At 46.1% G+C, this 26,144-nt stretch overlaps 2 protein-coding genes and 1 non-coding gene across 3 annotated transcripts in view; 1 reads left to right on the forward strand and 2 right to left on the reverse strand.

Moving 5' to 3' along the window:
* Positions 1 to 5,965: 5,965 nt before the first annotated feature.
* Positions 5,966 to 13,735, reverse strand: Maged2 (MAGE family member D2). The gene is made up of 13 exons (XM_052171088.1): positions 13,660 to 13,735; positions 12,096 to 12,162; positions 11,252 to 11,746; positions 10,287 to 10,595; positions 10,109 to 10,172; positions 9,777 to 9,856; positions 9,185 to 9,279; positions 8,737 to 8,816; positions 8,600 to 8,642; positions 8,211 to 8,273; positions 7,176 to 7,290; positions 6,300 to 6,771; positions 5,966 to 6,099 (listed from the first exon to the last, which is right to left on the reverse strand). Exons 2-12 carry the CDS (start codon positions 12,138 to 12,140, stop codon positions 6,307 to 6,309), a joined length of 1,854 nt encoding a protein of 617 aa, XP_052027048.1. The 5' UTR covers positions 12,141 to 12,162; positions 13,660 to 13,735; the 3' UTR covers positions 5,966 to 6,099; positions 6,300 to 6,306.
* Positions 7,462 to 7,577, reverse strand: LOC127675964 (small nucleolar RNA SNORA11). The gene has a single exon (XR_007975625.1). It is a non-coding gene; the product is annotated as a small nucleolar RNA SNORA11 (small nucleolar RNA).
* A 10,024-nt stretch (positions 13,736 to 23,759) lies between the features above and the next one.
* Itih6 (inter-alpha-trypsin inhibitor heavy chain family member 6) overlaps positions 23,760 to 26,144 on the forward strand; it is a 28,963-nt gene continuing 26,578 nt past the window's right edge. The window contains exons 1-2 of the mRNA XM_052171866.1: positions 23,760 to 23,861; positions 24,812 to 24,966. Coding sequence (XP_052027826.1) covers positions 23,760 to 23,861; positions 24,812 to 24,966 — 257 coding nt within the window. The remainder of the gene's footprint in view (positions 23,862 to 24,811; positions 24,967 to 26,144) is intronic.

Below are 26,144 nucleotides of genomic sequence, written 5' to 3' on the forward strand. Positions count from 1 at the left end.
CCATATGTATCCTTGCCTGCAGTCTGCAGAGGCTGCCTCCTCCCCACAGCAGCCCGTGCCTCCCCCTACACTCCAAGCAAGGACTATTGCCACAGGACTTTCCACTGTAACTCTTTCAGGAAGACTGTCCTGACACCTCCTTGTCTGGCACCATGCACATACTGCCTAACACAGTGCCTCTGATTGATTGGATCTCTGATGACAACGTGGATCTGTCTGTCTGTCTGCTTCCCAACCAGGAGCTGGCTCGGGGAGAGGTTGGGAGCTGAGGCTGAAGCTTTCTGAGTTTCCAGGGCAATGAGTTGGGCCCTGGGCCTGAGTAGTTTGCTAGTGGACATGTCAAGACAGAGATGGGGGAGCAGCAGGCTTGCTCCCAGCACTGTGTGTGGTGGGGTAGAGAGAGAGCAGTGGGCCAGCTGTGGACGGATGAAGATAGGAAGGGAGTTGCCAGGGACTAGAGTGGAGAGGCAGAAGCTGAACAGTGGAGGAGGTGGAGGGAGCCACACCCAGGGCACCAGGGAGCCTGAATAAGTCAGTGCTCCTGTGTCCTGTGGGACTGGCTCAGGTAGGTGTGGAGAAAGGTGCTTGGTGGCCTGGGGCCTTTCTGCAGGGTGGTTTGTGTGCAGAACATTGCAGGGAGGCAGGGAAGACCTTCTGGGCGCTGACTTCTGAGTCTTTGGCTAACCTCATGAGCAAGCCCGGGGTCCCAGGTCAGAGCTCCACACTCTGTTGGAACACAGGAGCTCCCCTCTCCTCCAGGGATGTTCAGGCTCAGAGGTGACACACTTCCTGTGCAGGAAAGGGACTCGTGGTGGGGAACAAGCCTTCAGAAGTCAACCAGACAAGAAAGCCAAGGACAGGCAGACAGTGTGAGACATACAGAAAGTATGTGGCCCAATTACTCAGCAATACCTTGCCCTGCAGAGGGGCTGCTTACTGACACAACTCGGCGGCTCTCTTCAGGCCCTGTTCTAAGACCTCCAGTTCTGTGTCTCTAATTGTACTCTGTGACATGGTTCCCATGATGGGAAGCCACGTGCCTTGACCTGTGATGGTAGCTCTCACATATCCCTAGGAACTCACAGGGGGACACCTCCTATAGCCCAGAACATGGCTCTGGCCCCAGTGACTGTGTGACCAAGAACTCTGTAGCTCTGCGGTCCAGGTACCTGCACGTCTCCAATGATGTCCTCCATGACCACATCATAGTAGACGGTGAAGTCGGCCATGATGCCTGAGCTGGAGAAGGCAGACTGGTCTCGCAGTGTTGGGGAGAAGGTGATGTGGACGCAGGTCTCTCCCCTCTGTATCCTGGTGGATGGGGGCAAGTCACCCTCACCTGTGTGGGCATCCAGGTGGCACGGAGATCCCAGCAGAGAGAAAAGCCATGGATGGGGACAGTGAGAGCTCTGGGCAATGTATGGGGAGGGTGAGACCTGGAGCCCCCGCTAGCATGCCCTTCCTGCTGCCCACTGTCACTCTGTCACAAGCCCCTTCGTCAGTTCCTGCCCTGGCCCCGTTCATCACACCCAGACCCAGCCCTCCCTCAGCTCCCAGGATCATGAGGTAGAGGCTCTGTTCTCCACTCACAACCTCTCCCTGCCTCACTTCCCTTCCCACCCAAGGCCTGTGTCTGCAGGACTCCCATGCCCCCAGCTCCACACGGAGCCACGCTCTCCTTCTCCTGAGACCAACGTAGTAGGTGGGGAGGGCAGAGACAGACACGGTGGCAGAGCTGGGCTCCTCTCCTCTCCTTCTGCTGTGAAACAGGGCAGGCTAGCAGGGCTCTCCTCGGGAGACACAACTGTTGGCCTCTCTTCCCTCTCTTCCCCTGTCACTGAGAAAGCTGCCTCTGAATGAACCTCTTCGAGTCTCCTGAAAGCACAGGCAACTTTTGGTTCTGGACATTTGCTCAACTGCTGTGAACATCAACTCCTTTGGAATTTTAGTCCCAGACAAGTGTCCACTGAGAACGTCCCGGAGCCTCCCTTTCTCCAGAAAACAGAGACTTGGGAATTGAGCTCCCTGCTCCTTCCTGCTCCAGCTGTCAGGAAGCTTAGGGGCAAACTGAGCCCCTTGCTCTGAGGGCCTGGTCACATACATTCCCTGGGCTTCCTTCCTTCCAGGCCTCTTTGTTTTGTTTTATCCCCACAGGACTACTTCTATCTCTGTTTTAACCTTTAAGGAGAAGGGGGAGGTGCTGCCATTTATAGCTTGGGGCTCAGGCGTGCTTGCTGCTAGACTCAGCTGCCCTGTGGGCCCAGGTCCCTGATAGTAGTGTCCTGTGTGCCTGGGCCAGTTGTTGACCAGTGTGCTCTGGTCTCCATAGCCACAGCACAGGGGTGCCCGTGGCTCCTGGATCACTGCAGGCTGTCTTAGGGAGTCAGTGTGGGGTTATGGGAAAGGACATTTGGTAGCAATTGGTGAGTGTCAACTGAAGGGAACTGTTACCACCACCACCAGTATTCATCAGGATGCTATAATTCACATGGAAAGAAGAACGTTCTCATGTCTTGCAATAGGTCTTAGCGCGTGAGTGCTTTGAGTACCAACGACCTCCATAGAGTTACATTTTTGAATGCTTGGTTGGTCCATAGAAAGTGACACAATTAGGAGTTAAGGCCTAGTTGGAATACGGGTGGCCTTCTTGCGCGATGTGTGTCACTGGGGGGAGGGCCTTTGCTCCCTTCCTTCAAGGCGTACACCTCTCAGCTCCTGCTTCATCACCATCTCTGCCTGCATCCCACCATACTTCCTGCTGTGGTGATAATGGACTAAAACTCTGAAACTGTTATCCAGCCCCAGTTAAAAATTTTCTTTTATCATCATTGCTGTAGTCATGCCGATTCTTCCATACTTATAGCAGGGTATAATTCTGTGAGAGAGTCATTACCTGGCATGAATAAGTGCTGATACCTCAACGGGCTTCTTCCTCTGCTTTATAGAAAGGGAGAGCTGAGAATCAAGTCAGAGGACAACTCTGGGGTCTCCTGCTGAACCCAAAGTTTACCGTCTCAGCTAGATAGCCAGCTTGCACATAGGGTCCTCTGTGACTGGTCTTCATACCCATTAGGCTTTTTATGTGGGTGTTCAGGAGCCTAACTGCAGATCTCATACTTACACAGCAAACACCTTTATCTACTGAGCTCTCTCCACAGCCCCTAGTTTCAAAGGCACATTATTCTCATTTGTACAATTCTCCCTTAAGCAGCATCTTCTGTGCATCTGTGAGTGGTCCTTGGTACGCTCCACTCACCATTTAAAGTGTTCTCAAAGCTCAACAAATGGATGCTGTTTGCATCCTGCAGGCAGGGTACAAAGCCAGAGATGGGCAGGGATGTAGCCTAGGGTACCCTGTAACAAAGCTAATGAGATTAGTCTTTCCCTTACAGTTCCAGACAAGGGTTTTTTTTTTTTCTGCCAATGCACATTGGCTGCTGTCTTGTATCTATTACACAAATCTATGCCTGTGTGTATTCGTGCAGATGTACCTAGCACATGCCACCTTTGATTAGTAACACCCTGTACACAGGAGAACAGACACCCTGCTTCTCTAGGCTCCTACAGTTCATGCTCTCTCCACCATATAACCGTTCTTTTGAGAAACAGCTTCTATTTGAATGCAACTTGAAAATGACCTAACCAATTTCAAATGCCTAATGAGGGAAGCCCCACGTGACGGTGCATACAGACAGCATTTACTATGGAGTTACAAGAGGCTCATGCTGTCTGTAACGCCTACCTGTCCATTGCATTGCATTGCTTAGCTCACCCCTAGGCCCTACTTCAAAACACCTGATAACCAGCTTCCAGGAGAAAAGAAGCTAGAAGCGTGGTTTGTAGATGCATTATGGTAAAAAGGAACTCGCTGGAGGTTGAGCTGCTACAGCCCTGCTTAGATGTGACCCTGCTAGGACACAGGGAAGAACAATCCTCCTGGGGCAGGGGTCCTGCCTCTGCTTGATCGCCTTATTTGGAAAGCACCCTGTCATCCCAGCATTTTGGAGGGTGTCAGAGGTAGAAGTATTAGCAATTTAAGGCTAGTCTAAGCTACAGAGGGGTGTTTGAGGCCATTTAAGTTTGAGACTATTTAAGACTGTCTTAACAACACAAAGCAAACAGAAACCAAACTGGTAAGAAGCCTTAATCGATGTTAATTGAGTTAGACTAGAGGACCACAAAATGGGGGGGGGGGGGGAATTTGGAGAATTGAAAGTGAAAAGCACCGTTGGAGTCAAATGCTTCAAAGGCACACATTATGGACCAGGCATAGTTTGAATCGCTTTACCCGCAGATATTTTGAGTAGTAAGCAAAGAGCTCTGACAGAACTGGCTGTGTAGGAATATTTATGTCCTATTAACTCACCAAAGGCTTTCTTCAGACAACTCAGGACTGACTCAATGAACTAGTGTACACATTGCCCCAGTGCAACCATAATTGTCACATATAATTTCTATATGGGTTGCCTTTCACATTTACCCTTTAGCTTAAAACATTTTACCTAGTGTCATTATTAACCTTGTGTTGGATTTAAAAAGTGGAGTGATCTTTATTCAGTTGCAATAAGTCATGATGGGGATTGAACCAAGAACCCTTTGCACATTAGGCAAACACTCCAGTACCAAGGTACAGTTTCTGCTCTTTTTGCTTATTAAGATGGGTTCTCAGTACTTTGCCCGGGCTGGCCGTGAACTCACACTGTAAACCAGACATTCCTTGAACTTAGAGTTCTCCAACCTGTCTCCTAAGTAGCTTACTTTTTCATTATGTGTAGCGTAAAGCATAACTCTATTGTAAATTACAGTCCACTCATGGAAATCAAATTTCAAGGGAAGGGAACAATTCGGACAAAAAGATCTACAGGTGTTTTAGAGGGCAAAACTGTTCAAAGGGCTCTTCCTCCTCCTAGAAAAAAGCTATACAATGTGATGCAGAGTTCTTTGGATCTAACTAATGGTAACCTAAAGGAAGGCCTGGAAACCGCACTGTCCACTTGCTACAGTGCCATGGTGCGACCCCACGTGTCGGGAATGACTTTTTTCTCTGTGTCCCACCTGCCTTCAAGGCCTGACACTTGGGAAAGCCCTAATGCCCAAATTCCCCAAGAAGTGAGGATCCCCACAAACCTATGGAGGCCACACAGAAAGGGCAGAGTTCTTCATGACTATTAACTCTCTCAATCACACTAAACTCTGCTTTTATATTAGGCCCACTGTCCCTGAGTTCTTCAGGACCCTCCACTCTTAGTCCACATTTGCAGAGGCATCACCTGGCAGTGAAGTTACCTTGGATTTAGCACCTGCTGACTGACTTCCTAGGATGCCAAAGCAGACTCTACATGCCTATCATAGGGAACACCCAGCTTCCTGATGAGACCATGACCCCAAATGCAAGGACCTGCTTTCAGTGAAGACATCCCAGGGAATGAAAGCAGATCTGAATCGATGACCATAGTTATGAATCATTCCTCTCTGACTCGAGTTGTTGTTTGTTTCTTCAATCATATTTCGTAAGCAATAAATGTTGCTTTCATTGTATATAGAGTGGAGGGGGTGGCCATTACAAGGGCCTCATTGCCCACAAGACTTTCTCAGCAACTGGGACTCAGCTACCATACAAATTAGAGATGGTAAAGGATTCTTCCCAGAGTCCCCCATCCATTGGCTTCTACCCAGCTAGACCACACTCTTCTGCCATGAGAAAATGTTTCTTTTGTTTTGGTGTCTCCAATTACTCAACTTTCTCTGCACCTTTCGCCCACATTTCTCAAAAGGAGAATCAGGCTTTTTTTTTCTTTTTGGAATAGTGTCTTCTAACACTACAATCCCCATGACTCTCCCACATAGAAAGCCTCCCTACCCTTAAGGAGAGCAATTCTCATTCTCAGGAGTCTAACCAAGCAGATGGTAACTTTGACTGTTTTTAAAATGTGACAGTCTACCAAAAAAAAAAAAGGCAATAAACTCAGAAATGGCAAATAGATTTAATATAGAGTGTCGTCTTCAGTTGATTGATAGTGGCTGCCTGGAGTGCTGCATTGAGTAAGTTTCTGAGAGTGCACCCTGGCTTGAGAAGAAGATGCTGTGATTATTAGCAATCTGCAAATGCAAGTAAAGAAAAAACAGTCAGTTGATGTCTAGCAAATAGGACACAGTAAAACTACAGCAGTGTCTTTGCACATGCTCCAAGTTTATCTCCAACCCAGGAGTCAGATCCCCATCCAACCCCCCCACCCCCCCACACCCCCACCCCACCCCCCAGTGACCCCCAGCCACTTCACTGCCACCATGACAGATACCTGTATCTCACTTGTAGGAGAAACCACAAGCACCAGAGCTGCTGCTGGTACTGGCCCCAGCTCCACTAAGGCCAGCGAAGAGCCCAAATGTGAGACTGGCAGTCAGGCTGGAGTTGTTACTGAAGCCACCACTGGCACCAGCACTGGCACCAGTGCTGGTACTGCCACTGGTACCAACACTGGTACCGGTACTGGCACCGGCACCAGCACTGCCACTGGCACCACCACTTCCTTGGGCTTTGGCTTTAGTTTCAGCTCCTGACTGGATCCGGGCCTTTGCCCAGGGTCCAATATCAGCTTCGTCCCAGTTGCAGGGCCCAGCAGCATTCTCGGAGCCAAGCCCAATGCCCATCTGAGCTCTAATCTCAGCCCTCGCCTTGGCTTCGGCAGCAGCCTCAGCAGCAGCCTTCAAATCTGCTTCCATTGCCTCTCGGTACTGAGCTGCCCATTCCTTGGGATCCTTCTTTTGCACCTGAAATGGAAATAATAACCCTTAGAAGGCTCACAGAGAATTTAGCATCTACTGTTTGTAAGGCCATACTACACACTGTATGTCATGTAACAATACAGCTAGTAAGTACTACAAGCAATCCTGCGCCAACCATTCCAACCGTTCTTCACCACTTAGCTGGCTCCATGATTTGGATACGCCACCCACCAACTTCTGAGGCTGTTTCCACATGGGCAGTACAATAATGCTGGATCAGTTGTAAGGATTAAATGATCTAGATATATATCATGCTTGTCACAGTGTTTGATAACTCAGAAGCTTGAAAATGTCCAGATAGGAACTTCAGGACACCCTGAATATAGAATACCCATCCCAGGGCACCCCCATGACCTTCACATACCAAGTACAAATGGCTCTCCAATTACCTTACAAGCAAACTTGAGAACTTTCATCTTGCTGGTCTCATAGTAAGAGCGTAGACCCCAGAAGAACTCATACTCAGGAGGATTGCTGTTGGGTACTCTGGCATAGTCCAGGTACCTTTAAAGAAAAGAACCAAAGTCTATTTCTAGGGTCAGTTGGGGACCACTCATGAATGGACTAGTTAGGCTGAAGATGCATACATTCCCACTAAATCCTTTAGCCTATCCCCAAAATGGAACCGTATCCTACTGGTCATGTCCAGAAGCCACATGGAAGAACTGGGGAGAAACATGTAGAGCACTTGCTCACAGGGAGGACATAAGCGTTGTGCTCCTTGTTGTGCCTGATTCATGTTGGGTGTGGTGTAAACAGAGAGGCCTCTTTTCACCATCTGAGCACACCACACTGCAAGGATTTAAATGAAGGACTAACCAGGCTCTGGAAAGATCCACCATTAAAAAAAAAGACTGTCGAGATACTGTGGCACGTGCCATTAATTCCAGCTCTCAGGAGGCTGAAACAGGATGACCAGTAGTTAAAAGTCATCCCAAATGCACAAGTCAGTACCCTGCATTGTCCTAGGTTGCCTAAGGATACCAGTCAAGGCCATTTTGATGGATTTTTTTTTGACACAGTGTTTTTTGTGTGGTATAGCCTTGGATGTCCTGGAAGTCATTCTGTAGAGCAAACTAACCTTGAACTCAAAGATCAACCTGCCTCTGCCTCCTAAGGATTAAAGGCATGTACCACCACCACCTGGCAGAAATTAATTTTCATAAAGCACTACTTAGTAGAGTAAAAAGAACCATGTTCTAAACACAATATTTATTTGTCACCTGTGTAACGCAAAGCAAATGACTTTCGCTTCATTTAGACTATTTCTACATATGTACAAGGCTGTGAATAACCCCTCCCTCACAGAGTTGTTCTAAAAGCACATATGAAATAGAAATCTACAACTGCGCCCAGAAAGAACCTACCACTAGCCTATACACATGCACACATTCAGATCACAAACACATGCTGGGGACACTTACTTCTGCTTCACAAACTCATCAGTAATGAGCTTCTTCACATCTCCAAAGAGTGAGTGATGAATCCTGAGAATATAGAAAGCTCAAATAAACAAATAAAGATAATCAGATCTAGTACACTTCCCAGATACTGGCAGAGGCATTTAATTCCAAGACAGAAAAGAGATTTACAGCACAGAGAAAGTTCCGTGGAAGCTCAACAGATGGTTGAGAGGGTGAGCAGAGACAAGAGCCATTTCCCCATCCACGCAGGTCAAAATCTCGGGCCCACTACCCAGCCCAGAATCCCCACCCCCAGCTCCACCAGACCACCAGGCTGATGCAATCCTGGGACCGTCCTCTCTTGCCAAAAGACAACACGGACAGCAAGCGCTGAGAGAGCCCAATCATACCCAGGACGCAGCCCCAACTTGCGCAGCACCTCCCAGATGACAGCTGCAAGAGGAGGCAAGAAGGAGACAAGGACAGAAATTGAGCATCTGCAATTCAGGCCACAGACACCTATTCAACTGCATGCCCAGCCACTCACCCTCACTGGACCGGTTTCCATTCATGAAGATGATGCTAAGAAGCACCATGAGGAGACCCAGCTTAGGTGAGTCCTTGGTCCTAACGTAAAGAAAGTTTATGTTCATGAGCCATCATCTGTACAGCAGCTTGTTAGACCACCCTCTCCTAGATTCCTCAGACAGAGACTTCAGCCTACTCTATGGTCCCAGCCACCTGTGACCCATGGCAAGGTGCATTCACTCTTGAGCCAAGCTCTCCATGCACCAAAGTGCTACTCCTACCTAGGGGTTAGGACATGTCAACCCAGGCAAGTCTAACACCACCACTACCCACAGGGATCCAGCGTGTGTGGGAGGGGGGACAGGGGTGTTTAGGGTCTCTTTCCTAAGCTTCTAATAGACCATGGAGAGAGGGATAAATGGATAGAAGCAGAAGCCCCTTCCCACCCTAGCACTTTCCCGGCTTACGTTCCCAGAATGCCTGCATCAGTTGGCTCTAAGGTACTGAGAAGAATATACAAGTGGTCATTCTTGTCAATTTCTTTCAATTGGATTCCAAATACCTATGGATAGGAAGAAGAGCTTATAAAATCATAAAATTCAGCTTCCAGGGCTTCTGTAGTTTCTTTTATAGCTAAGGGTTTTCTGTGCACACAAATGTCTGTATGCATGTGTGTGTGTGTGTGTGTGTGTGTGTGTGTGTGTGAAAGTGATGGACTGCTGTATATAAAGCACATAGTTAAGTGCTATTTACACACATAACAAACATGGTGGTTATCCATAGAATCTTTGTAATCAGTGGGAATTTAGGGAGACAGAGGGGTGAGCATCTGCAATGCATGAGAGGGCGTATCCAGCAGCAGACAGAAGCCAGGACTAAGCCGCACAGCTTTAGTACTAGCTGTGTTTCCACCGCTGACTTGCTGTGATCAATGGCGGCCCCTCCCTAGGCCACCATGTGCTCGTGTAGGTCTCTGCTTTCCTCCAGGAAGGTGAGCATATACCTTTCTTCTGTTTAAAGCTTCCCCAGTGTGTCCATCCCCCAGGGCTGACCCTTCACCTTCTCCAAGGAATAGCCGGCTCGTTCAATGATTTCAGGGTATACATCAGTATATTCTTTGATGATGTCCTTCAGCATATCTGCAAATGAGAGTATTGCAAGCATCTGTGCTGTAGAGATGCCAGGTAACCCTGATGCCCAATCAACAGATCCTTTGCTGTCCATGGCATGGGTGGCAGAACCAAATTGGGGGTTTTTGAATAGAGATCCCACTGTTGGGAGAACTTTGCAAGAAGGGTCAGGAATGGGAGAATTAAGGCTGTCCCCAGCACACTGATGAGAAGACAAGAGAAGGCAAGGTTCAGGAGAGGAAAGTGTTTGTAGGACTCTACCTGAGCGCCTGATGGGAATCTTTGTCTGATCTTTAGCCAACAGGTACTTCACCAAATCATTTGCCTGGGAGAAAAAGAACTGGTGAAAAGAACAAAACACAGAAAACTGCAAAGCACAACTGAGAAGATATCAGGCAACGCAATGGAAAAGGCAGGGTGTAGAGGGTGGAGTTCATACCCTTCCTTGTAGAAGGGCCACATCTCTGGGTGGGGGTGCCTCAGGTTCCTGGGATGACTGCAGCTTGGCAGCTCTTCTTCGGGCCTTGCCTCTCCGAGCTCTAGGTGACCTCAGGGAGAGCAAAGCTCTCCGAGCCCAGGCAGCCAACCGAGTCCTTGATGCCCTGCGGGCCCAAAAGGCTATGGGTCCCCTTGAAGCTCTGCGCGCCATGGAGGCCATTAGGGCCTTTGAGACCCTTCGGCCACCTGTGGCTTCTGAAGTCTGACTCTGATCACTGTTGCCGTCCTCTTCTCCATCCAGGGGTTTCTCCTGAATCAAAAGAGGGGAAGGTCGATATCAGCGTCGTAACTCAGTCTCTTCTGGAACGCACTCCCAACCCCTTCTCTTCTAGGATACATCCCCCCAACCCTGCCCTTGTAGTAAGACTCTGCCTCGCTGGACACTAGCCATCCTGAGTCATGGGCTTATCATTGACTACCAGTTGGGAATTTCCTCCCTGAGTGGATCAGGAACAAGTCAGAAATAAGGCCTGAGGCTTTTCGTCTTCTCGCACCCACCCCGACTCTGCTCCTAGCACCATCATCTAGTCAGCCCTCATTCTGGATATCAGGTTCCTGCTCTACGGAATGGCACCATAAGGAGTTACTTTTGGATATGAGACTACACATGCACATATGCCCACCTCAAGGCCTACAGTGTGCAACTACTCTGCACATATAAAAACTGTGTTCCAGTCAGCATGTATATATATATATATATATATATATATATATATATATATATATATATATATATGCCTGCCTCATCTCCCCACCAGTGTGTGAGCTCTGTAGATACAAGAACTATGGCACACTCCTGTTAGTGTTCCCTGTGTCTTTCATGAACACAGGAATCGTTTTAATGTTGGCAGACAAATGAACAAGATGATTGTGGAGAAGCGAGGGCAGTTATGGCAGCGATCTTACCTTTTGGGTATTCTTGGCTTTGACCTTGGGCCGAGTATCCTGATTCTCCTGAACCTGGACAGCTGCACCCTCAGGCTCTGGTTTGTCTGCCCCAGCCTGAGAGGCAGGAGCCTCCGTCTCTGGAGCCTTTGTACTGACCTTCGGATCGGTACCACAGTTGACCTTTTTGGTCTGGGTTGCAGGCATTGTCGTAGCCTGCAGGTCAGCCTTTTTCATCTTGGTGTCAGCTGCTGGACTCTTGTTTTCAGCTGCCAGAACCTGGGTCTCACTCAGCTGTGTGGTGGTGGAGGAGGCCTCGGCGGCAGCTGCCTCAGTAGCCTCTGGGGCCTTTGAGACCTCTGTTGCCTCTGGGTTCTCAGAGGCTTTTGGAGCCTTCACAGCCTCTGAGACCTCTGGTGCTTTTTCAGCCTTTGGTTTCTCTGAAACCTCCAAGTTCTGGGTCACGGTCAACAGGTCCTGCATCACGGAGCCGCTGTTCTTTTCCGAAGCTTTGCCCTGCAATGAAGTTCACTGACCTTATTCCCACCCCCAAACAAGGCAAATGGTCCCCAAATTAGGAGACTACACTTTTCTGACCTGTAAAGTCTCTTACCTGTGGTGTGCTGACCACCCTAACCTAAACAGGCTTCCCACTTAAAAAGTAATGACAGAACAAGGGTGAGGGCCCGCCCACCCTCTCTCTCCCTTCCTCCTGGCCTCCCCTCCGCTGGGGAGAGGGGATGCACCCAGGCAAAGAAGTGGGTGGAGAATGACAAGGATGGGAGGAGAGGCTCCAAGGATTTAGGGCAGCAAAGGGGGCTAGAAAGAAAAAGCAGCAAGAAAGAAGGGGGAAAATCGGTGTTACCTGAGAGCGAGCTGGATCTGCACCACTCTCGCTTGTGTCAGACATGTCTCAAGTTCACCTGGCAAAGCTGAGTTCAAAGAGAAGGCCTGGGTCAAGTGGAGAACTGCCTGAACGTCGAATCCCTTGTTCTGCCTAGAAGCTGATCCTCACCTTCTTTAGGGCCCCAAAGCCCAGCCCCTCCCGAAGCCCCAACCAGTAGGTGCTCAGATACAAAAATTCTGTCTCTAGGTCTCAGTTCTTTGCAGCCGCACCCTCCCCTCCTCCAGGAAGATGTGCCAGCGCGGCAGCTCTGAGGACCCCGCCCCCTTTTCCCAGCGCACCCCCCCCCAGCCGCAGGCTTAGAGTGCGCATGCGCGTCTTCTGCAGCGCCCTTTCAACCCCGCCTGCTTTCCCAGTACAAACCCGTTCTTTGAAGTCCACCGTGCACATGCGCATTCAGCAGCTGGCCCTGTCTCTCTGCGAGCCCTTCTCAACACGCCCCTTTCTAGCTATACATAAAGCGCATGCGCAATGGACACAGTCTCAGTCCAGCACCAAGCTCCTACACACGCCCCTCTCCAGGTCCGCAATGCTGTTCAGCCCCGCCCCCTCCCCAACAAGCCTTCCTCCCAAATTGTCGCAGTGTCTGGTGGTCCTAGCCCCTCCCCTACTCACATCCACCCTATCAATTTCACAGAGCCTCCAGGTCCCGCCCTTTATCCTAACACGCCCCCCTCCAAACGGTAAAACCCAAATTGGTTTGGCTCCTTCCCTGTAACACCCCCTCCTCAACTCAGGATTGAACTAGTGATTCCATCTTAGGCCCAGCCAAACGGGGTCCAGTCCCCTCCCTTCCTAGCTGGATGGATTCGGTAAGATTTGGCTCTTAAGGCAGGTTTTCTCCAGATCCCAGAGGGTGGGGCCGACCCCTAACAGGCTCTCATCCAAAGCTGGGACCCATGACTTACCTCGTCCTCCTACAGTTCCCGAATGTGTCCACTCTCTCCAAGCCCCTCCGAAACTCAGATACTGCCCTCCCCACTAAAGGCCGGAAGTGGTCCCGCCCCTTTCCGCCTCCCTAGGGGGCCTCCGTCCCAGCCCGTCTGCCCCTCCCCCCCTCAACACTCCTTATTCCCCCCCCCTCCCTATTCCCTCTGCCTGACTCCGGACTCCCTATTTCCCATCGCATTTCCTATTTACTCTACAAGAATCTCTTCACATTCCTTACATCCTCTCTGTATTACCTATGCAACTCCCCCTCCCCAGAGTCCCTTAACCCTTCTCTGCATCCCCTATTTTTGTCCCTGGATCTTGCCTTCCCCTTCTTATTTCCCCATATTCTTCCTTCTCCTCCAAACATGCACAGTTCCCCTTTTTCTCCCGTCCACCTCTGCCAGGCTCTGCTGTCCAGTTCATATACAGCTTACTACTTTCTTGGTCGTTCTTATTCCCACACCGCATTAAGTGCAGCACCTCTGCTCCAGCTACAGTGCCCAAGTAAGAATTGCCCACCTGCCCAGCTGTAGGTTTTAGGTAGTTAGAATCACTCTCTGCTCACCAGGAAAGCCCACTCTTGTTCCCTCACCTTGTCCTCCAGTGAGTCTGGGATGCGTGTGCCTGCTCCTCAGTCCCTCTCGAAGTCTCAGCCTCCTGGACTAGAGCTGCAGACAGCCCAGCCCAGCCCAGCCCCTTTCCGCAGCCCCCTACCCCCGCCCCCTTCCTCGGGGGTGGGGCAATGGGGCCCTGCTCAATGCTGTCTGATGCCAAAGCCCATGTTTATGCCTCTGTACCAGGTTCGGTCTGAAGCCCTTCCAACCCAAACTGCCCCACGAAAACGATTCATTCATTGAAATTATTTACTTTATATCGTTATTTTTCTTACTACAAAAGTAGTGTGTTGTCATGTGAAAGCCAGAGAAATGCAGAACTATGTAATAAGAAAAATGAAAAGCTATCTTTAATCTCCTTCCGCAGAAATGCTCATGATATTGAGTATTTTGATAGACATTCCTCCATGTTGTACTACTTACCTACTGTACTGTAGCTGCTTTTTTCAAGTTATATATTCAAACCTCTTTCCCGTACTGTATGTATTTTTAGTAACTTATAATGTTTTCTTGTATAGGTGTCTTGTAGTTTATTTGCTTGGTTCAGCTTGCAGGTCCTTTCTGGATTGTTTCCCCCTTTTTGAACTATTACAAACAAGCCTACAAGGTCCACCCTGGTGTCTATATTGGACTGTTTTTGTTGTTTTATGTTTTGCTGATTCAAATCATTTGAAAAAGACTACCATTTTCAGCGTAAGTTAACGGTACAAAGTAATGACTTTTATTATGGCATTGACAGATTCACCCTCATTAACGTTTCTCCCTCGTTTGAAATGGCACTTCTGTTACCTAATAAATTCACATAAACAACTGGGTTTCTTCAAGAGAACAAGATAAAATGTAAAAGAGAAGTAGACAGAATATCATTAGCAACAGAGCATGTGAATGCAAACCCAGAAAAAGCTTATTATTAACTATAATTCATGGTGGTTATAGAAATAAAATTCAAGATCTTTCTTATACACAAATAGTTACAAGTCTCCTTCTTGAGGTCACCTTTCCCCTTACTGAACAAATGAAAGATAAGGAATCCCTATGGCTTTATAGACAACGTGATTCACATACATTTTCATACATCATCAAGGCGGGTTTATATATTCGTTTCATTTTCTGTAAACTGTTAATTCCCCCAAGTTTGTGATGTCACACCGTACCACTTAACATATCTCCTAGGCTCTCTCTACTGAGCACATTAGAGCAGTCTCTCATTTTCTTCCAATTCTGGTGCCCCAAATTCCTATCCTTTCCTACTTATGGCAAACTTTCAATACCGAGAAAATAAAGTTCTCAAACCTGAGGGTCCTGAGGGTCTATGAAAGCACCCTACAGCTGGTCACTGCATAGATGTTGTAGGTGTGTGTTTTAGAAGGTCTTAGGTATTGTAAGGGGATTAAGTGTCTTCTTGGAACTAGAGAGCATAGCTATGACCTTGGTAGTCATCCAAACAAGCAGTGCTTGTGGTTTGGCCTAGAGTGTTAGCAGGGGAGAGAGTGAGGAGATTGGCGGGGGCAGGGTGGATTGCTAGGACTTGATGAGTAATTGGACTGTGGAGGGATGGATTGGAAGGAGGAACATAGTCAAATATTGGCATCTTTCTTTAACAGATAGTGCAGATAGTGACCCTTTCACTGAGTCAGGGAATGATGGAGTTAAAAGGGAAAGAACATTGATTTTATGGCACCGGTGGTACATCCAGGTAGAAATGTCATATTGACAGTTGGATAAGAATGTCTGAGAATTAAGAAGTTCTGAGTAGAGGGTATCAATCTAGAAATTAGCACTTAATAAATGGGTCTTTAGTTCAAAGAAAAGTGGACCCAGGAGGAAAGAAACACCAAACTGGAAGATGCTGGCCCTGGAGACCAGCAACATATATGGATGAAATAAAAGACACTGTAAGGAGTGACCAAAGGAAAAACAGGAGAAAAAATACATGTTTTAAAGCAGCGGTTCTCAACTTGTGAGTTGCAACCCCTTTGGGTCACATAGCAGATATCCTGGACATCAGACATATTGCCTAGTATGCACAAGGCCCTGGGTTTGATCTCTATCACTGGTTTAAAGAAAAAACACATACTGGTGATTTTTTAATAGCTGGGCGTGGTGGCACACACTGATAATTCCAGCATTTAGGGGCTAAGAGAGCAGGGTTAGCTGGTCTGGGAGGAGGAGGAGAGGGAGAAAGAAAAAAGGGAGAGGGGGAGAGAGAGGGCAGGAATGAATGTGTTTATAATGTTAAATATTGCTGACACCAAGGAAAACAATGTGTAGAAATATGTATGGGTGTGTTCACAGGTAAATCTCTGGTGAGCTTAGAAAGAATAGCTTCACTGCAGGCATTTGCAGTCAGCTATTAATGACATAACCTAATATCTAGTCTCTTTTTTTAGTAATAAAACATCTAATTTTTAGGATACATAAATCTGACACTAGATAAAGGCCAGGAAGACTTTAGTATACTTTAGAGTAGTAGCGCAGTAAATGAAAAGAACCGAATTCCTGACAACTTTGCTGAATGGACAGCCTACCTTTGAATTTCTTTTAATGAGATACGTGTATGCCTCATTGAGCCATTGTATTTTGGAGTCTACACTGCGCACCAGTTTCCCGGCGGTTCTCAGTGTCATATTGGTATTCATGACAGTGGGCAGATTTTGAAGAAACACCTATCCCTATTTGTCAGGCTTTTCCTTCTGAAAATTATATATAGTTGCCCATATACCAATTAAACAACACACTTCACTATCAGTAGATGCTTTCTTTCACCTAGGAACTTCTTCCCCTGGAACTGCTTCCTGTGTGCTCTGTTAACAAGTTCCGACATTTAGAGTTCCACAGAATTGGAACCTCACATATTATTCAATTTAACGAAGTAAGTTCAATCTTTGTTCATCACCCTTCCTCAGTTTTACTTCCTTCCTAACACAATGGCATAAATATCCTTATCTTAGGACCCGGAGATCAGTGAGGAGAGGCAACCTTATCTGAAGAGAAAAACCAATTAGTTCAAAAATCTTTACCCTTTGAGAAAGAAAATTTCTTCCATTTTCTTCTTATGAACTGTCGAATCTTTTGATCGTCAGCATTAGTCTACAGAATCTGAAAAACCCAAGTCATTATGCCCTAGGCCTGTTTGCAATAACCGTAGACAACCAGGAAAAAATGAGACTGTGGTCAGCAGGCACATGCTCTTGCCGTAGAGCCTGCTGGTCTGAGTTTGAGCCCAGAGTCCCATATGGTAGAATGGATTGTAGAAAGTTCCTGTGATTACATAGGTCCCACATACCAGCTTAGGGAAAACATGAAAAGCTGAATTACCTTTAGATGCTTCAATTAAGAAAATAAAGAACCCTGGTTAAATATTGCTTAGCATAGAACACCTGGATGAAACTGATTTATGCAGGAATAATGGTATTACAGATCCCTGAAGCTGAAAGAGAGGGTGCAGAATATCCCTACCACCAATCCTGCCTAGCAAAGTGTTCTTCCCCTAAACTATACAGAACCAATGTTTATGACTTTGGGGAAATTCAAAGACAGGTCTTGAAAGAATGGAAAAAAACTATCCTTCCAGGGCTACTTATCATTCCTTCTGTTACCTAAGCTGCACAGGATAGCAGGTTACAAATTGGTCATCAGACTTTCTCCTTCAGACACCACAGCCTTTCTCAGTACCCCATGCCTCACACTCAGTGGGACTTTTCTGTCTTCTACCCTTATTGCCAGCTTACTCCTTTCCATTTCAAAGTCTGTCCCTCTCCCCCCTCCCCCAACATCTCTCTCCCCTCCCCATCCCCCCATCCTTCCCCCTCCCCTCCCCTCCCCTCTCCTTTGCCTCCCCGTCCCCTCCCCTCCTCTCCCCTCCCCTCTGCCTCCCCATATGCTGAAAGCTTGGGAGTTGGTGGAGTGGTCAGAGATGGGGCCAAGTGGAATATGACTAGGTTACCGGGCTAATCACTGTTGGGACTCAGGTTACTTTTTCTCTACTTGTGAATTGTCATTAAAATATAGCTCGGGCTGGAGAGATGGCTCAGCGCATAAGAGCACTGACTGCTCTTACAAAGGTCCTAAGTTCAAATCCCAGCGACCACATGGTGGCTCACAGCCATCCGAAGATCTGCCACCTTCTTCTGGTGTGTCTGAAGACAGTTACAGTGTACTTACACATAATAATAAATAAATCTTTTAAAATAAGACTCACAGCTCACAGTTTGCCCCCTCCTCATTTGTGCTTCCACCATGAAGCTATTTGTCTTGTTGAGATTCAGCCTTGCAGGAAGTGGGACCAACTGATCTCGGTCTTTGAGCATGCAGCCTCAGGCACTTTGCTATAGCAATGGAAAACAAAATAAAACACTATAGCCCTCTTCCTAACTGTGTTAAGGACATGGTCTGATTTTCATCTATGGAGGCAAGTCTAACTGGATATCCCCAGTTAGGAAGCATCATAAGACAAACATTTTGAGCTAGGCCCTTCAAACCCCGTGCTGGGGAGAGACTGCATGATTATCTCCATACTCCAGGCCAACCTTGTTTGCATAATGAGTTCTGGACCAGCCAAGGGCTACAGTGTGAGACTCCAGTTCATGGAAAAGTTAATTTTATTTCATTTGTGAGACCAAAATAATGTTTTAAATATTATATTTTTTATTAAGTTCTTAAGTGTACATGGTAACAACTCAAGCAAAGGAATATTATTTAAAAATGGTACTATGCCTCAGCCTTCCACATCTCTATTCTTCATGTCTGAAGTTTCCTTTTGAAATTTAATATTTTTTTACCTTTTTATGCAAGTATTGTATTGTTGACCATATCCCCCCACCTTTCTTATCCCCTTTCCCCTTATCCCTCTTTGCACCCCTGGGCAGTACTTATGCCTTCATATACATGACTTTATGTGTCTAAGAACCATAAACAAGAGAAAACATACATCTTCCTGAGAGTAGCATAATTTGTTTAATAATATTATCATCTCTAGTTCGATCTGTTTTCCTGCAACCAATGTACCTTGGTTCTCAAAGCTACCATTTCATTTTCACATCCACCAGTGGCTCTCTCTACAAGTCTTGATAATAAGATTTGCTTCTTCTTAGTTTATAAAAGACAATTTCCTATTAACTCCCCCAAGGTGGCAATGACGATGTTCTTCGTGAACAGAACTTCCTTGTTTTTTCTTCCCACTCCCCTCCAATGTCTAGCATCAATCCTTTTTTCTATCAGTGCTTAATTTGGAGCCTGAAAACATGTATTTTTCCCATTATTTTCCACCTCCATTTCCTATTTTGTCAATTTTTACTATAATGTCAATAGCCTGCTTTGCCAGCTATGTTTTTAAGAGACTTTATGAGTCTAGCTTCTCTGACATTTCTAGGAGACACAATTTCATACCAAACTACCTGTTCCCCTGGTTCTTACAATCATTCTGGTCCCTCTTCTTCAGTGACCCTTGAGCCTTAGGTGGAAGAGGAGCTGTGCTGAAGGTGTGCTGGTAGGGATTAGGCTCCACTTCTCTGCATTTTGATCAGTTGTGATTTTCTGATCTTTCTCTCTGTTGCAAGAGGAAGTTTCCTTGAGGAGGGGTGAGAACTACACTTATCTGTGAATATAAGTACCAGAAGGTACAACGCAAACTTCAAAAGTGTGTGTGTAGGGGAACCAATAGTACTACATAGCCATGATGTCTATGAACCCAAGATGTTCAGTTAGCATGATGCATTAGCCCCAAGGGTGCATGAATACTTCAGCAGTAACCAACAGCTCTCTGGGGGAAATTATGCCTGGTACTGGAAACGTAACCAAATATCAAGGTCTGGAGTCATGGATCTTTACTAATCCAGCATTATCCCTAACTGCCTACTTAAAAAAACAAAGCTATTAGCCACACACTACCCATCAATGCCCTACATTATCTCTTTGACTTTTCCTTTTACGTTATACATATTATTGACATTTACATTCTGTTCTGAAGTATTTACGAGGTCTTCCTCTCTTTGTCTTTCCAGGGTAGCTCTTAAACCTAAAAACCAATAAACAGTATTTACATTGTCTTGACTATGTAAATATTTTTTCCAAAATCCAGCTAAGTAATGAGCCAAGAATATACTTCCTCATTACAAGTCAAATGTCACAAACCTTGGCCTTCTTAAAGGAGATTTTTTTTTCTAGAATGAAGGTCTTATATTGTTTTATATTTGAGCTATGAATTTCTTGCATATATAAAGACATTGTAACAGGTCTTATTTTTCCATAAGTTATATGCCTTTATTATATCCACTCTTTCAATGAATATTTATTGGCAGTCTGCTAGGTACTGGATACTGTTCTGGGAGCTGAAGACAACAGTGGAGAAGGCACGAGATCAATGCCTGTTTCCCATGGAGCTCTTTCTAGTAAAAGGAAAAGAGAAAACAGTCAGATCAAGAAGTAAAATCTGTAACACCTTAAATCAAGTGAGATGGAGAAGATAAATGCCAGGTGGAATGGTGCACTCCTTAATTCCAGCATTCAGGGGCCTGGGGAAGGAACATCTGGAGTTGGAGGGTAGTCTGAGGTACATAGTAAAACTATTGCATAGAAATGAGGGGCAGGAGAATGGAGAGGAACTTAAAAAAAAACGGGGTAAAGGAATTAGAGAATGCCTGTGAAGGAAGGAGGTTATTTCCATTTTAAGTAGGTTGTTCAAGAAGTAATTCACTGAAATAGCCAAATGTGAATGAATACTTGCAAAGGCAAGGGAGTTAGGTGGATATCTGGGAACGATCTTCCTAGCAAAAAAGGTCAATGCAAAGACCTACCCATGGCACCTTTTTCCATCCCTAGCATTTTGGAAGAACATAAAGTCCAGAGTTGCTAGAGTAATAGCAGAAGAAGGGGAGAGAAGGAACAGTCTGTGGGGTGAGAATGGTAACAAGGGCTTGCCTCACTAGCTCCTCTGAAGTGAACCATGGAGGGTTCTACTTTAGGCAGAGAACAGGAAGAATGTGGCTTGAATTTGAAAGGGACCTGTAAGTATATTGATGGAGGACGGATAGGAGGATGATAATGTGGTGACTAAGTTGGGTCAGTTGTCTGCATTCACTATTCTGTCACCTGCTCTAGAGATCTTTAGCTTCTGACACATTTTTACTTTGGTTTTGGGAGACAAGGTCTCACTATGGAACTCTGGCTAGCTTGACACTCACCATGTAGACCAGGCTGGTTTCTGAATTGCAGCAATCCTCCTGCCCAAGCCTTGCCAGTGCTGAGATGACAGCTATGCACCATTATGCTCAGCTCCTAATACACTTAAAAGTTTTTTCATACAGTATATTCCGGTCATATCCTTTCCCTCCCCCAAACTCCTCCCAGATCCCTCACCCTGCTACCCACCCAACACCATGCTTGCTCTCTCACGCTCACTCTCTCCCCTCTCCCTCCTCACAAAACTAGTAAAAACAGCAAAACCATTTAAAAATCAAAGCAATTTTAAAAGGAAAAACAATAATGACAAATATACCAAAACAACACACAAAAGTACTTCGTTATCTTTCCTTTAGTGACTCCTTTTTCTAAGTGTTGAGTTTGCTGCGTCGGTCTTTATCTTTTACATTGTTCTTTCCTGTCGCCTACTGTTGCGTGTTGTTTCCCCTCACAGTCTGAGAGAGTTTTCTTTATATCCTGATCTCTGTTGATATGTTTATTTCCAGCAACTTCTTTTCCATTTCTGGAGTGTCTTCCTTTCCCTTGGTTGTCCCTGCTGTGTGGCATATCAGTTTGTCTCACACATGTCTTTTTCTTGAAGCACTGACAATCACTGTTTTTCTCCTGAAGTAAAATTATCTTTTGTTACTCAAATCCCCAACTTGCTCTGGGTTCATTTGTTCTATTTGTGTGTTTGGGCTTTTTGCTTTCATTGTACAGGCCTTCTTAATTTGCCTGAGGACCCTTGGTTATCTGTCCTAAAGAGAGAGTGTGGGTACCAGATGGAGTTTTCTCTGGTGTTGTATAAACAAAGCTTCTCTGGAGAAAGGACTCTACCCTATGAGGAAATTCCTTCTTCTTCTTCTTCTTCTTCTTCTTCTTCTTCTTCTTCTTCTTCTTCTTCTTCTTCTTCTTCTTCTTCTTCTTCTTCTTCCTCCTCCTCCTCTTCTTCTTCTTCTTCTTCTTCTTCCTCTTCTTCTTCTTCTTCTTCTTCTTCTTCTTCTTCTTCTTCTTCTTCTTCTTCTTCTTCTTCCTCTTCTTCTTCTTCTTCTTCCTCTTCTTCTTCTTCTTCCTCTTCTTCTTCTCCTCCTCCTCCTCCCCCTCCTCCTCCTTCTCCCCCTCCTCGTCCTTCTTCTCCTCCCCCTCCTCCTCCCCCTCTTCCTCCTTCTCCCCCCTCCTCCTTCTCCCCTCCTCCTCCTCCTTCTCCTCCCCCTCCTTCTCCTCATCCTCCTCCCCCTCCTCTTCCTCCTCTTCTTCCTCTTCCTCCTTCTTCTCCTCCCCCTCCTCCTCCTCTTTCCCCTACTTCTCTTCCTCCCTTCCCCTTCCCCCTTCCCCCTCCCCTCCCTCTTCTCCTCCTCCTCCTTCTAAATGGTCTCACATAGACCTTAAACTTCCTAGGCTGCTGATGACAACCTTGAACTTCCAAACGTCTAGCCTCTACCTCTTGAGGACCAAGAGCACAGACAAGCTACACCATGCTTATTTACAGGGTGCTTGCTGAAGGCGCAGCCCAGAGCTTTGTGAATGTTAAACAGGCATTCTACCAACTGAGTTACATCCCTAGCACCTGTGCCTCTACTGTGGATGCTGCTGCAATGGGAAGCTTTCAGCGGATTTGGGGTAGCTGGCAATTAATAGGATTTGGGATCCCCCAAAGGCCAGAATGAGACTTTGTTGTGCAGTAATGAATGCCACGGGGCAAATTCAGGTATCTTTGTTGTCTTTATGCCAATTTATAAAAAAAGTTCTCAGAGGAGTTGAGATAAAGGTTCTGATAAGCACTAATGGCCTCTATGCAGGCCTACTCTTCAATCCACCCACCACAGAACCTTCAGACACTAGGCTCAGAGCACCTCAATTCTGCATCTTTCTGTCCCTTTCATGTCTACAGTGGAAAAGGGGACTCCCCATGATCTTTTGCTGTTGTTTTTGAGGCAGGTTCTCTCTGCAAAGTCCAACTTGGCATGGAATTCACCATGCAACATAGGCTAGCATCAGATTCATATTCCTTCTGCACCAGTCTCCCAAGAACTGGGATTATAAATGTATAGCACTATGCCTGACTGCCACACTTGGCTTTTGGCCATATTTCATCCTGGCATGTATTTATTGAATATTTACCAGATGTCAAGAATTCTAAAAGTACAAGTTCAGTGTTACTATTTTTATGAAATTCTACTGTTATCTTCATTTCACAGATGAGGGAACTGAGGCTTCAGAGTTGTTAGTCTCCTCGCTGAATATCATGCACTCAGTAAGCTGCAGAACTACAATTCAAACCTAGATATGGTCTCAGTCCCAAGGCTATATTTAAAATGACTGAATTGTACTCTTTTTCATCTCCATCCCAGCCCACCTTGACCTCTGATTATTCTTTCGATTGGCAATCTCATGGCCGTGGGGCCTCTGCATTGTTATAGTTCCCTGGGTCAAGACTGAAGTCAGCAACAGAAAAGATCGACAACGGGTACTTGCCTCTCTAACCCTCTTTAAAGTTAGCTACCTTTTTAAGCTGATCAGCGCTGAGTGACCTTTCTCTGGCTCCAGTTATTGAGCTTCAGTGGATGTTTATAGGAAAGAAAAACCCCACCCTGAGCCAACATAGCAAACAGACAGACCCAGCACTCTGCTATGTTTAGTTTCCATTCATCTTACAGCTGGATGAAGGGGAAAAAGGAGGCACAGAACTGGCCCGTCTCCAGGCAAGATGCCAGCCTTAGCTCTTGGACAATCCTGGTTTGTGTGGGCCTCAATGGCACATTCAGAGACTTCCACACCCTTCAGCATGGTCCCTCCCTCTGAAGAAAAGGGATACCTGGAAGTTTAAAAGAAGGAAGGCTTGCAGATCAGGTCCAGACATTCTGGATGAGAACAGCAGGCCCAGGCCAGAAGTGGTACCATGTCTGAATGGAGGTACCTCAGCTGGGTCAGCGTTTTGCTGACCATCCTCCTAGACCTAACACACGAGGGACCTCATGGCTCTGCCTCACCAAGCAGCAAGGTCAGTTCTAGCATGAGAGGACAAAGCTCTGGAGTTTGTGAGAAAAGTAGCTCCATAGGGTGGGAGGAGTAGAAGTTTCTCAAGTGTGTTTCTGCAGGGCTGAGAAGCTGGAGCTAGAGAAAAACAAGTTACTGTTTGTTGAGTGCATGTCGGGTGCTGTACCAGTGGTTTTCATTGTTGTTTCAATTGGTCCTTTCAGCATCCCTGTAAGCCATGCTCTCTTATTCCCATTAATGAGAGAAGGAAACAAAGCTCATATGTTAACAAAGCAGAGACAGAACCTGAACCTATGCCCATCTGATTCTAGATTAGCTCTGTGTCCCACTTCCCTACACTGAGCAAACTAGATGTATGTGATGTGGGTAGATGGGAGGATCATACATTCAGGAAAGATAGGGAAGAAGATAGTTATCTGCCTGCTGACTGACCTTCATGTCTAAACCTCAGTTAACACATCTGTAAGACATGGGAAATACTGGAATTTAATGCATCAGACACTTTTCATGATTGTAATACATTATAGTATGTATGAGGCTCAATCCTTATAGCTGAAATCATAAAGAGGAAAAAACTAATTATCACATTGCCTTGTAAGAATGTAGAGCCCAATGAATGCATCCATTCTGTTGTATTCTAAAGCTTTGCTAAAATGTTGCATTCATTCTAAAGTGATCCATGGACCACCACTACCAGCAGCAGCAGCAGCTTCAGGAAATTTGGGAGCAAGGAGAACATCAGCCTCCCAGGGGCAGGGAGAGGCAAATATGAGTTCTGCTTGCTGCACTCTCAGGCAGGTCCACATATGACAAAGATCACTTTCCCTCGAGTCACCTCAGTTTCTCCTCTGCAGCCTGAAACCAGTTCAGGAACCTTGAGACCCCAAGTACCTGCTCATCTGGGCCCAAAATGGACTCTCTCCAACTCACCTCTTTTGTATTGTCTCTCCTCAGTTGTTGATGACAAGCTACTCCATACATTCCACTGTGGTGTCTCGTTATGCACACACTTTGGTCACCTCTGTCCTCTTCAATCCACATGATGAAGCCCATGAAGCCATCTTTGACCTGAATCTACCCCGCATCGCCTTTATCTCCAATTTCACAATGTAAGTCTGCTTCAAACTTACTAGTTCATTCACTTCTGCATACATTCATTCAATCTTGTTCTTTTATTAGTGCAGAGCAGTTAAAAGGATGAATTATAAAAGCAGACATCTTGACTTTGAATCCTGCTCTGCCAGCTGTGCCACTCAGGATAAGCTACCTAACTTCTGAGTCTTATTTCACACATCTGTAAAATGCAGATAAAATTAGAAACCACTTGCAAGGGTTAAATGAATTAAAATGTATGAAACTCCATGCTGACACTAGTGTGTGGCATATAATAAATACTTGATAAAATTAGGGGTCTTTTTTGAAACAAAAAAAACAGTGCTGGCTAGATATGGTGGAAAGATGGACTACACACGGTCCCTACTCCCAGTCTACTGTCTAATGGGGAACACGCACATATGCACACACAAAGGAATAAGGTGATTTAAATAGAATACTCCAGGAGGAAAGAGAAAACTGATTGCAAAAAGGTAGGAACCACAATGGCCCAACCAGAGATAGAGATCAGTTCTGAACTCCCATCAGTGGATGGGAGCCTTGGAAAAATGACACACAAACTAAAGCTTCAATTATGAAATGTTCACTAACCAAGCACTACGGAGGCAGGTCTGGAAAATCAAGGCAAGAGAATTTAGACACACATGTTCCCTCATGAGGAGAAAGTCCATGTACTTCTATGTCAAAGAAGTGTAACAGGCAGAAGAGTGGTCAGAATGAGACTTGAGAGGTAGGAAAAGACTAGGCTTTTAGGACATTCCAATGTGAATGCAAGTGCAAGGAACACACACACTCACACACACACTCACACACACACACACACACACACACACTCACACACACATTACACTACACTATATTACACTATACTATACTATACCATACTTTAGAACAGATATGAACTATGAGAAATATGCATGTGAAGTCATCAAAGAATAATGGAAAACTCTAAATAGAATACTAATATTCTTTTATCCCCCCTTTGATTTGTCCCCAGCCTCCCCAGGGACATGTGCATCCCACTTTAGAGGTAGCTGGGCCCCTTAGTAGAGAGACATGGTGATGTGGTAAGCAAGGAATGACAATCAGGACTCAGGGGTAGGCTGGAAGAGCCAGCCAAGAAGCTGAGAAGCAGAGAGGGGTCCTGTACTAGAAGAAAGAACACAAACATGAT

The sequence above is a fragment of the Apodemus sylvaticus genome, chromosome X, assembly GCF_947179515.1.
Source record: "Apodemus sylvaticus chromosome X, mApoSyl1.1, whole genome shotgun sequence".
In the NCBI taxonomy this organism is placed as follows: domain Eukaryota; kingdom Metazoa; phylum Chordata; class Mammalia; order Rodentia; family Muridae; genus Apodemus; species Apodemus sylvaticus.

Coding starts and splice junctions, on each gene's coding strand:
- Maged2 (XM_052171088.1), bottom strand. CDS start 12,140: ATGTCTGACACAAGCGAGAGTGGTGCAGATCCAGCTCGCTCTCAG. Junction 10,596..11,251: donor AAGCCAAGAATACCCAAAAG/GTAAGATCGCTG, acceptor CTTTTGATTCAG/GAGAAACCCCTGGATGGAGA. Junction 10,173..10,286: donor TGGCCCTTCTACAAGGAAGG/GTATGAACTCCA, acceptor TTTTTCTCCCAG/GCAAATGATTTGGTGAAGTA.